A 12,768-nucleotide genomic window follows, 5' to 3' on the forward strand; every position below is an offset into this window, starting at 1 on the left:
TATTTACAATAAAAAAAAAAGTTTTAAAATGCTCCTTTAATTCATGCTAATCTTAGAGCACACTTTCATATAAAAGATGTGTGGATTAATTAGTTGTGCAGCTTTTAATCAGAACTTATTCGTACTTGCCACAGTGCTCAAGTTCCTTTGCAGCAAAGATCAGGACCTGTGCCCCCCCCCAAAAAAAATTACATTGGACTCCCAATTCCCAGTAGCCCTAGGCAGTATGACCACTGGTCAGGGGCAATGGAAGTTGAAGTCCAACAGCATCTAGGAGTGCCACAGTTCCCCCATCCCTAGGTTACATTACAGTACTATGCATACTAACTTGGAAGTAAGACCTGCTGCATTTGTTCAATGGTGCTTACCCCACAGTATGTTTAGGATTGCAGTTTTTTTGTCTCTGCTGAAACTGCACAGCTTCCACAAAGGAGTGGCAGATTGCTGGGGATCTTAAACTGCACAACTAAAAAAATAAATAAAAGTTAAGGATCCCACTATAAATAAGTCGCCATAAAATTAGCAGGTGCCTTCAGCAGAGTGTATGTGTATCTTGAGTTCATAGATAAGCAGCACTGCATTGATTATGACTGCAAAAACATTACTTCGAGACAGTTCTTGTTATCTATCTGTCAAGTTGCTTCAGCTTGGTCTAACTTGAAAATTACGAGTCTCTGGCACTTCTCTCCTCCATCCTAAATGTTTAATTCAGACTGGCTTTTCGATGCAGTTTTACTCAGTTCATCTTCTGTGGGACCGTCAACTGACATCTGTGAGAAAAAATAAAATTGATGGCTGATTCAATCCATTCTTGACAGGGTTGCCTGGGCTCTGAGGCTAAAATAACCGCAATTTTAGAAATCAATAGTGAAAACTAGCTTGAACAGAACGTGAGTAGGGGGGCTGTCATGGGCTTAGAAAGACAGGCTCCTCTACAACTTCCAGTTACTGAAGAATGGAGATATAAGGAAAAAGCAAATAAACCTCTTGCTTGGGCCACTAATTATTCCAACTCCTAAAACCAGCATTATTAATTCTAGTATCTGGTTCAGCTAGTGATAATGGGTATCAAAGTGAGCTCACAAAGACAGAAGGGCCTTATATTTTGGAGCTTTCTCGCTGAATAAGTTTGAGAGTTCTCTAACTTTACATGCCTTGTAGCTGATTTGGGATAGGCTATTGGATTGCTTGTTTTTGTGTGCAATGTTCTATGATGTTTTGATTACTTTACTTTGATTTTAAGATATTACTGAGACGAGTCCATGCAGCTCTCTTTTGTAGGTGGATCAGAGCATGGCCATTAAGAAAGAAGTGCTACTACTCCTTGTTTCCTCTGAGTAACTTGTGACAATAAGCTACCAGTGTCAGAAACACCACGGACAGAATAATTGCCACACACAGGAAGAACAAGGATTTAGTTTGAGTTCCTCACTTGCAGTTTTATAAATCATTCAATTTGTCAACACAAATGTAAGTTATTAATATTGCAGTTGTTGTATACGGGATTATTATCACGACCGGAATGTAATTGAAACGAATTAAGATTTTGGAACGCAGAAAAAAAGAAAACCATCAAACCACCAAATCTGGCACATGGGAGGGCCACTTTAACGAAATTATGTAATTCGGTATTTGAATGACTAGTATTAATTATAAATTGCTATTGTTATAATAAGACTATTATTGGACTGTAATTGAAAACTAATAAAAAATTATCATTTGGGGGGGGGGGGAGAGTAGAACCACAAAGCTCTTTTAAATAATGGCAAGCTGAACTTGAAATCTGCTACTCAAAGCAACCAGAACTCTAACAACATTGTGTTCAACAGTCTAATGCCAAGTGCCAGGTATTAGTGGTTGATTATGCCAGCAAATTAAAAGATTAAAACTACTTACAGATTTAATGTCAACACTTATCCCTGAATTCACGCTGTGTCTTCGCAAATCTGATTTGATTAAAGCTAAAAGGAGGAAATAAAAGAAGCATATGAATACCAGCACGTTCACTGCAGTGCATATTTTTGCAGGATAAATTCTGTTGGTCTTTAAGGTGCTATGAGACTATTGGCTTTCCAGCAATAGACTAACATCATGATTGTTCTGCAGACCACATGATACCTGCCTTATTCCTAGCTGTTGTTTCTCAGTCTACAACAGTAATTTTCAGACAGGTTCCAGGCTGAAACATGCAGCAGTTAACAGCCCTGGTTGCTGAAACACATTTATCAAATGTTGACGAGGGTCAAATTTGACAACGGTGCAGGACTCAGCGCTCTGAAAACCTCAGCTTTCATTTAAAAAAAATAAATAATGTCATGTTTCTGGAGACTAATGTGCTGCAGGCAGGGAAGAGGAGGAGCTAGAACATAAAATAATTTATATAATAATAATTTATTATTTCTACCCTGCCCATCTGGCTGGGTTTCCCCAGCCACTCTGGGCAGCTTCCAACAAAAGATAAAAAATACGTTAAAACACCAGTTACAGATAGGTAGCCGTGTTGGTCTGCCATAGTCAAAACAAAATAAAAAATTAAAAAAATCCTTCCAGTAGCACCTTAGAGACCAACAAAGTTTGTTCTTGGTATGAGCTTTCATGTGCATATCTGAAGAAGTGTGCATGCACACTTTTGTCATATGGCTGCTTTTATGATACGTTGTTATTAATGTTGTTTTTGTTGTGAGACACTTTGGGTAAGTTTAATAGAAAGTCAGGATAGAAATGTTTCAAATTAATAAAAAAGAAATAAAATATGAACGAATCAGGCCTTTGGGATGGACTGCATACTATTCCAGTAAGAAGAAAATACACTTATACACTAATGTGAGAAAGAAAGCCAACTCGTTACCTGTTAAAATGATACCTATAAACATCCACACAAAGAGGAAAATGTTTCCTGCACGGGGATTGTAATCTGTTGTGAGCTTTCCTTGAATCAGCGTAAAGATAATCCCAAATATCTGTAAATAGACCATAAGAAGGAATTTCAGATTGCTTCTCAATAAAGAGTTATCTTCACTACAATACTATCACAGTTAAAACCTGCATGGTGTTTGTTCACAGTGGTTGTGTTGCAGCAGAGGGAGAGATAGGAAACAGGGCAAGGTCATCAGCTCTGCTGAGAGACTAGCTAAATTTTTCTTCACTTTTGGATGGTTTTCACTTGAGCTGGTCACTAAGAATTTTGTATTCCTACAAACTGGTGCCCTAGTTTGCTTTTCTTTCTTTTTCACATATTGCATGTTGGGTTGTGTCTTTTAGAGTGTAAGCCTAAGGGCAAGGGCTGCCTGCCTTGCCTGTTATTGATTTTATGAAAGCAGTAACATACAGACCATGGGAGTGATTCAGCCCTTTTCTTGAGTTTGTTCATTATTTAAAATAGTTTAGTTTGATTTTTTTTTAAATCTGTGCTTTCTAGGTTTTCAAACGCTTTTGTAAAGACAGTGTTGGAAGTTTTCAGTTAAGTCCTCAACCTATTATTACTGCATTTGCTTCCTTTAAGTTGGGCATTGTTTAAAGCTTTGTTCAAAATTTGCCATTTAGGTTTTTTAACCTTCTTTGTAAATGCAGTATTAGAACTGTTTCAGTCGAGTTTTCGACCCTATATTACTGCTCGCTTCCTTTAAGTCGGGCTCTGTTTAAAAATTTACATAGCTCGTTTTGAATTTGTGCAATCTAGGTTTTCTAACCTTTTTTGTAAATACAGTATCAGAATCTTTACTCTTGAGGCCTTAACCAGTTAGGCTTTCAAACCTTCTTGGTAAATGCAGTACTAGAACTTTTACAGTCGTGTTTTCAACCCTATATTACTGCTATTTTTTGCGCTTGAACCTTAGTCATTTAAATATCTTATTTCCTTCTGAGGAAACTGAATAGTTCAGTGAAACGAGGTTTGTAGCCGGCATCCCGTTAAGGTCGTGTTTAGTTCTTTAGTTTTTTCCTGTATTCACTTCATGCGCTTAGCCTTACTTTTTACATAATTATTAAAGTCCATTCCCCCTCGTTTCAGGGATTTTCACGGTACCTTATTTGTTTTGTGTGAGCTCAAATCACCAAGCTTCTGGTTAACAGTCAGATGCACTAGCCCACTGTACCACCTGGGGGTAGAGTGTTTCACTTCTGCATTCTCTAGGTATGCTATCTATAGACAATGTATATATACTAGCTATACTATCAATTACCACATTAGCTGTCCACTGATCTTTGTCAATTGTTTTCTCTTCCAGTCCACATTTGTGGGTTTTTAATTTACCCAACACTCTCAGAGATGAGCATGGAATAGTCTCCCTGTACAAAAGGGAGCCCAGAGCTTCTTTCATCCCTGCAGATCTGTGCAACTGTGCAAGGTGCAGGAGGGGGGGGGTCCTACAATCCTCCCACGACCCTGATGGGAAGGTGGCTTGCTGAGTAAACAGCCACCTTGCACTCCCAAGTAGAAAAGGCAGGGACATGAGGACAGGGAAACTAGAATAAAATGGGGGAGGGCTGCAAGTCAGTGGCAGAACATCTGCTTTGCCAAGTGGAAGGTACAATATTCAGTCCCTGCCATCACAAGATAGGAATGGAAATATCCCTTGCCTGAAACTCTGCTGCCAGTCAGTGTGGACAACACTGGGTGAGGGGAACCAATGATCTCATTTGGTATAAGGCACCTTCCACTGCTATCACACATTAGCATTTCTAAATGGCACCATACTGTGCTCATGCAACACACAATGTTTTCAGCAGGAACACTGCAGACTCGGTGTATCACTGAGCCTGATACAACCTTTCAGGGAAGGTGCCACAATTTTTGAAAGCACTTTAAATACCAGCTACTGCATCATGCATCCATAAAGTTCTGCATAAGTAGATCTATCACGCCTGATTACAAAACAGAGAGCTGCCAGAACTCAAAACAGAGCATTAATTATTGGAGCAGATTAGTTTTACAAAACATCCCGTTGTTACCTGCGCTGAAGCATTCAGAAGCCCTGATGAGGTGCCTTCTGACTCAGGGTATGTAATTTCCACAGCAAATTCAAAGCCAAGGGGGAGGTAACCAGTCATGAAGAAGCTGCCATAGAAACCCAAAGTTCAAATGAGCAACAGTTGTTATGAAGACCGTGTGGGAAAAGCAGCTATTATTCATCCACAGGAAATACATACGGGCACAGGAAAGCTCACAACTCTTTTAAACAAAAAGTTATTAGACCCAGTGAAATCAGTTGGTTTAAATAACTCAAGTCCACTGTGTGGCTTAGATCAATAACAGCTAAGGGATTTAATTTAACCTGCATTGTAATACATCAGTATATTTTATTAATCTGTGGATCCATACCCGAGCACTCCGCCAGTCACAAACACAACTACAAGGTGTCCACAGTCCAAGGTGAATGTAAATACAACCATCCCAACAAATGAGAGGATGTACACAACTAATGTAGTCTGCCTGTAAACAGAGTAAGAAGAAAACACAATGCTGTCAAGTTCAGATCACATCAGTATTATTCTTTTTGCTACAGTTTAAACCAAGCTACTTTGCAGTTCAAACACACATGCACAGCACTACATTTCAGTGACAATCTGTCACTTCCCTGCTTTGTCTCAGAACAGGCTGTCACAGTCTTATGCTACTTGGTCAAAATATTTTAAACGTACCTTCCCATCTCTCAGGATACAGACAATAAAAACCACAATAAACACCAATAATATTAACAATGCAGGAATGCAGTATAGTTAGACAGGGCCTAGGCACAACTGATTATCTACAGAAATGAATGCCATCACAAACAGCTCTCTTAACCTGTCACCTGGACCTACCCTGAGATCACCTTCTGAGGCCCTCCTTCATGTGCCTCCTCCTTGAGAGGTCCAGAGGGTGGCAACAGGAGAACAGGCCTTCTCTGCAGTGGCTCCCCATCTGTGGAATGCTCTCCCCAGGGAAGTTCACCTGGCACCTTCATTATATACTTTTAGGCACCAGGCAAAAACGTTCCTTTTTAACCAGGCCTCTGCTTGACATCCTATACCAGGCATAGGTAAACTTGGCCCTCCAGATGTTTTGGGACTACAACTCCCATCATCCCCAGCAGGACCAGTGGTCAGAGATGATGGGAGTTGTAGTCCCAAAACATCTGGAAGACCAAGTTTGCTTATGCCTGTCCTATACCCTTTTAAAATGTGGCTCTTTTTCAGGGGGTGTTATTGGGTTATTGTTCTTATTTTGATTTTATATACTGTGATCTTTTCTGTGAACTGCCCTGAGACATCTGGGTATAGGGCAGTATATAAATTTATATATACACACACAGAGAGAGACAGACAGAAGTCTGGCAAGTCCCTCTTGGAAGGGGCTGACACACTTTAGATTATTAGCATGAAATTTATGATATTTAAACCATTCAAAAGAGAAGCTTAATAGAGAAAAGATGTTAGCTACAAGTCACACCAAAAACACATTGACTACAAGCCCACATGCAAATGTTGATCAGCTTGGGTTGCACCAAGTAAAAAATATTTTTGTACCTTAAAAGTTAACTTGCATGCCGCTATTCAAAGCTTAAAATTGTCCTGTAGCACATAATCTACCCTACCTCCTGGCATTCCAAGCTCCCTTTATATGCTGAGTTACTGAGTTCCGCTTACTTATTGCTTCAGTACACCTTTCCTTATCATTTAACATCATCATTAGTTCCCAACAAATAATTCAGTAAACAAAATAGGGGGCCCATAGGAATTTGAAATATTTCACTTAATATTCTCTTTACCATTCTCTGGACCGCACTTCAACCACAGGCTTTCTCACAAAGCTGCTGCCCACCACTGAAGCAACAGGGAGATATGAGCGAGGGCCTCAGAAAGTAATGGGGAAGCAGGTTATTTGCTAATTTTCCATTCTCTAATGGTGGGAAGTTCCAGATAGCTTTTGTAGTATCCATTTACTTGGGTGAAGACAGCACTAGAGATTTTATTTTTGTAAAAAAATTAAACAAAAATCCCAACCCACGCATATTTAAAACATGTTGAGTCACGAAGGAATAAAAACACAGCAGCTACCATATGTAGGCCAACTTAAGATCAGCATCAGTTGAAGCTCCAAAATTCATTATGTTCCAAAATAACTAAATCCATACCATTCACCCCATAATTATGGTAAAGTAAGCCTTACTCTATGGTTTGCCACTCGCACACTTACTTGTATGTTTTGGTGTGATCCAGCCATAAGCCACAAATAACTGAACCCACCATTCCAGCTACCACAAGAGTCAGGCCAATCCTTCCTGCATTCACTTCTTCTCCCTTGGAATAACATTGTTGTGTAAGTATCTATAAGTGACGCCCACTTCATTACAGTGAATATGTGCACACAAACTTATTAGAAAAGCCAAAATCTAAATAAATATCACTGCTGTAGCTAAGTGTAAAAAATAATAATTGCTAGAGCAGGCTTCCTCAACCCCGGCCCTCCAGATGTTTTGAGACTACAATTCCCATCATCCCTGACCACGGGTCCTGCTAGCTAGGGATCATGGGAGTTGTAGGCCAAAAACATCTGGAGGGCCGAGGATGAGGAAGCCTGTGCTAGAGCTTTTCACAGATGGGTTAATCCAGACATAAAAACATTTCAGTGTACTCAAATCAATGAAACAAATGTTGGTAACAGGAGGTAGCCTCCCAATGTACTGCACAACCATACTTTTCACTTTGTAGTTTTAAAGTTTTTGATTGCTTCCAATTCTAACAGATCCCATGACAGCATTGAAATCAGGCTACTTGCTTATAAGCACAGTGATTTTAAAATGTGTAGAAGCCAAGCAACATTAAAAAAATCACAAAGGGAACAAGCATGTTATACTCAAGTATTTAAAATTACAGCAGATTTGGGAGATGTGTTCAGAGGCCAGACGATGAACTACATGTTACTCTTTAAGACTTTCCCAAGAAGCTCAATCCCCTCTTTTGTGGCTACGAATATCACAAAGATTCTACCTTCTTCATATGTGCTATTGCACTATCCCTTAGTTTGCAGCCAGGAAACTGCATCAAGGCATGACACACACATATAATCATCGTTTTCTTAGGTCAGATCTGTTCCAGCCCTGAGCAAAACAACCCTCTCAACCCTAATTTGAAAGTGATAACCGAAACAAGCATGACATGAAATTCTTTAAGAGAATAAATTAATCAACAGACATTCTAGAGAAACTTGCCTCATAGTGAGTTATTATCATTTGGTTTAGTAGAGTTGAGACTGAATAAAATGCCCCAGTCATAATCCCTGCAATGAGAAATGTTTAAAGTACTGGTATGGTTACTGAAATGAAATCAAGCAAAATTAATTTTTATTTTTTAAAAGGAGAAAACTTGAATCATTGGTATCTGAAGGCTAACAAAAACCAGTCCTATCACTTCATATTGTTTTTGTTTATCACAAACATAGCATAGTTACTTAATCTGTATAAGGCCATAATCTGATTAGACATGTAAACTTTATTTGAGTACATGAAAAGCGAAACAAAACACCAGTTTAAAGTAAGAATGACACAAAATTCTACTGAACTTTCAAAGAAGTATTTTATATCGAACAATAAATCTTTGCTACCACATGTAGGCTAAATATAATTTGTACACATGTGGTGTTGACTTTACAAAAGTTTTTTAAAAGATTTGTGAATCGATCGACTAACTTTTTTGGAATAGTTAAGGAAAATACTACCTAAGTATTCAGCAATATGAATAGACTCTAAATGGAACTGATTGTACAGAAAAATTTTAAATTCAGAAAATCATTGTTGAATAACTGAATAAACTGTATAAAGACATTGTTAAATTGTCATCTGCTTCTTGTCATCCATTTTTATCATTTAAAGTTGATAATGGTTAGATTTTATTGATTTATTTTAAAATAAAAAATACATAGTAGCTTAAAATATTTACCCCCTAATATATGAATCTATAGTAAGGTACATTGGGTGGGTGTGGTGTTACGGCAACCACGTTATACAAGACACATGAAAAAAGATGTCAAAAATACTCACCATAACTGACCAACAAAAGAACAAAAGGAACATTTCTGAACAGGTTGATCATTGATTGCTTGTAGGAGTAATCATCAGGCGAGACATCCAGGAGAACAGCCTGAGACTGACTTGGGGGATATTTAGGTTTTTCCTTAAACACTAGGAAGAAGGTGATGCAGACATGAAAGTTTTGCAAGCTAGCTATTGTTATTCAAAATAGTAATTAGCTCCATGCAAATCATGAGATGAGGATGAGGTCACAGGGTGTAGCTTTCCTATCATTTATCTAATCCAGCCTTTCCCAACCTGGCCCCCTCCAGATGTTGTTGGACTACAACTCCCATCAGCCCCAGCCAGCCTGGCCAATGGTTAGGCATGACAGGATTGGCAGTCCAGTATAGGGGGCACCAGGTTCAGGAAAAATGATCTACACACACACACACACACACACACTTATCTGACAAAGAGAAAGAGAGCATGCTTCAAGACAGGCAGCAGGGTTTTCCCAACTAGCAGGTTATTTGATTCATTCCTCCCCTCAAGTTCAACCTGTTCTTTATGCTTCTTCTCAAGATTTCCTTCACTGTCAAGTAGTGCAACTGTTTATTTCCATTGCATCCAAAATGTATACTTTTCTCCCTATTGGAGTTGCTAAGATGTTGCTCCAGGCTCTCAGTTAGTGTAACATTTTATCAGTTTCCCCCAGTTCTCATTTCTAACTACGGCATTGAACTTGTTCTCTTTTAAGAAGAGCTTTGATTTACTTGCTTCTATTCCTTTTCAGTTCAAACTCCTTTTGTCTGAATTGTCCCCTTTATCTATGCCCTATTTCTGAGAAACGGACACCCGCCCCCCCCCCAAAAAAGAGAAATACGTCCAGGTTGTTGGTTTTCACAAGTAGAATGTGGCAAGATTCCCACTGCAGATACTTTCAAATACCTGGTACAAAATGAATTGACCGGTAGCCCAACATAAACTTTGGAATTTTCTTCCTTCCTATTCCTGGAGTTAAGCGAAAAAGGTAAGTCAAGCTACACTTTTTTTATCTGCAGGGAACCCTAGAAAGGAAAATGGTGAAGCAGCTATAGCCATGAAGGCAAAACTTGTAGGAATGTGTTTTGGGGACGGGGAGGTGGTTAATGGAATCAGGTAATAATTTCGTAACTAGGCAAAAAGCATTCCAAACAGTATTTTTTATGTACTGTGAAAATATTTACTCTGTTGCTATTTTAACTGTTTTCCAATTTAAATTTTTTTTTTAATGGATTGGAATGTTTTGTCAAGCATAGCCTCATCTATGATATATATATCCTTTGACTGACTTGGATTTGCTTATTTGAAAGCTCTCTTCAGAGATGTTTTACTTACCCACTGCTGTTAGTATAAAAAGGAATGTGGATACTGCTGCCGTACCATAGAACATAATTCGGATGTTTTGTCCCATGAGGTCCATGTCATCAGCTGTGTTTGGAACTAAAACTGGTGGCAATAAGAAGCCAATCGCTGTGCCTAGCTGTAAAGAAAAAGCAAAGCAAGGCAATCGAAACATGCATATAACATGCAAGTAAAAAATAATGTTTGAAACCAAAGTGTTCCTTCATTAACCTGAAGGAGAACAGGTCCTGGTGGATTTATCTATACTTAATAGTGTTTAAATAGCCCATTATTATTGAATTAAAATGCAAGGCATTTATCAGTGGCAACAGAGAAATTGTGTGATCCTATTTCTATCGGTATGTTTCCTATAGCGCTATTGTATATTAGCATTTCTGTAAGATGCTGCCTTTCTCTGAATATTGGTAACAATCAAGGCATTGGCTGAAATTTCTTATCTTGAAATATACCAGTGTCTCCATTTTATTGATACGGCAATCATTGGAAGTGTACAGCTGAATTTCTTTACCACCCTCTGCCAGCAGAATTAACTGAAGCACATGGTTTAACTACAAAAGCATTACAGAAATACTTCATGCCTTTAGTTCAGAAATGCTATAGGCAAACATGGAAGCTTTGTAGTCATCAGCCTTTTAAAATTGAAAAGCAGTTGTCTGCTTTTACAATGTTTTATCTTTGTATAATTCAGAACATTGCTACATTAAGCTGCACAGGATACAATTATTGGGGTGGTAGGCAGACTAATGGAAATGAGACTGCTACTGCCTTTAGTTTCAAAGTCTTTCACAGCTCATGGAGAAATGTTTTAAGTTACAATTATATTGAAATATCATTCTCCATGGATGAAGCTGCTTTGAAACGCCACTACAGACAGGGCTTTTCCTGTCATCAACCTGCAACTAATTACACGGCACAAACAAAATACACTGCTAGGCCTTCCCACCCCATCCTCATCACAAAAATTCTAGCCCTTTCCATTTAAGATTCCCTCCTCCCGTACAAATGCATGATTTTCCAGATATTCTCCGGATGAGCATCTCTCCCTGACACACCCCTGTCCCAAGCATCTTCCATTCTACATCCTCTTACCTGGTTGCCCAGAACAGCTACAGCACAAGCAGTGGACACTTCCTTGGGCCCAAACCAGACAGAGGCAATGCGGGAGGGCAGCCCCAGAATAAAGACCTGGGCTATGGAGCACACAATCTGAGCCACCAACGTGACCACATACAGGTTTGGTTGGACGCTGGTACACTTAATCCAGGCCCCCAGGCAGTTGAGTCCAGATCCCAGCAAGGCGGTGATGCGAAGCCCCCGAGTGTCCAGCAGCCAAGTGGCAGGGAAGATCAGGGGGATGTACGTCACCATATAGCTCATGGACAGCCAGTCTATTTGAGAGTTGGAGACGTTGTAATAACGGGTGAAGACACTGGTCAGTATACTGTACTGGATCCACTGGAAGGCGTTCACCAGCGAGTACAAGCTGAAGATGACCAGCACTACCAGCCTGCGCTTGGACAGCCGAGGGATCAGCTTCACTCCCGATGTGGAAGCAGGGAGCATGGCTTCTGCCTCAGGGAGCTCCTCGGACAATGCAGCGGCTGGTCCAATCTCCACATCACTCACCAACACCAGAGGTGCCGTGCTGCTGCTGCTCCTTTCTATCTCCCTGCCAGGGAGGCACCCGTTCTGGTGCTGGGGAGGCATCAAGGCTACCTCCACAATCTCCCCACCCTCTCCCTCCTCTCCGCCTTCCCCTGCCTCCGACATGTCAGCACCATCCCCACCCATCCTCAAGCCTGGGTCCGTCCCCTTCAAGCCGGCTCCCCTGAACACACCCACAGGTCACGCACTGGAGGCCTCCCCAGTGCCTTGCACACCCAGAAAGCCCCTCCCCTCAGTCACACACACCCCAAACACTCTCTCCTATCCTTTGCCCCACAGACACCCCCCCAAATACAGATACACCCCCAAAACTCCTATCCTTTGCCCCAGACTCACACCCCCAAACACTCTCTCCTATCCTTTGCCCCACAGACACCCCCCAAAAACAGATACACCCCCAAAACTCCTATCCTTTGCCCCAGACTCACACCCCCAAACACTCTCTCCTATCCTTTGCCCCACAGACACCCCCCAAATACAGATACACCCCCAAAACTACTATCCTTTGACCCACAGATACAGATCACGCACACAAAACACACAACACACTCCTATCCCAGACACTGGCAAGATTATTCCCCGCCCTCCAAGGGACTAGCCCCTTTTATTGCCTCTATTGCCCCCCCCGCCTCACACGTCAAGGTCGCCCCCCCACCTGTCCTGCCTCAGGTTCGCTCCCCTTCCCAGCCTCCGACGCAAAAGAGGA

The 12,768-nt window shown here is 40.6% G+C and overlaps 1 protein-coding gene across 1 annotated transcript; it reads right to left on the reverse strand.

The window, feature by feature from the left end:
- Positions 1 to 233: 233 nt before the first annotated feature.
- FLVCR1 (FLVCR heme transporter 1) lies at positions 234 to 12,247 on the reverse strand. Its single transcript, XM_033144797.1, has 10 exons — positions 11,487 to 12,247; positions 10,371 to 10,515; positions 9,021 to 9,161; positions 8,193 to 8,260; positions 7,178 to 7,281; positions 5,321 to 5,431; positions 4,951 to 5,056; positions 2,849 to 2,960; positions 1,897 to 1,961; positions 234 to 770 (listed from the first exon to the last, which is right to left on the reverse strand). The coding sequence occupies exons 1-10, from the start codon at positions 12,186 to 12,188 to the stop codon at positions 696 to 698; spliced, it is 1,629 nt and encodes a 542-aa protein (XP_033000688.1). The 5' UTR covers positions 12,189 to 12,247; the 3' UTR covers positions 234 to 695.
- Positions 12,248 to 12,768: the final 521 nt, after the last annotated feature.

The sequence above is a fragment of the Lacerta agilis genome, chromosome 3, assembly GCF_009819535.1.
Source record: "Lacerta agilis isolate rLacAgi1 chromosome 3, rLacAgi1.pri, whole genome shotgun sequence".
Taxonomy (NCBI): Eukaryota; Metazoa; Chordata; class Lepidosauria; order Squamata; family Lacertidae; genus Lacerta; species Lacerta agilis.

Coding starts and splice junctions, on each gene's coding strand:
- FLVCR1 (XM_033144797.1), bottom strand. CDS start 12,188: ATGGGTGGGGATGGTGCTGACATGTCGGAGGCAGGGGAAGGCGGAGAG. Junction 8,261..9,020: donor TCTTTTGTTGGTCAGTTATG/GTGAGTATTTTT, acceptor TTCTCATTGCAG/GGATTATGACTGGGGCATTT. Junction 771..1,896: donor TAAGTGTTGACATTAAATCT/GTAAGTAGTTTT, acceptor TTTTTCTCACAG/ATGTCAGTTGACGGTCCCAC.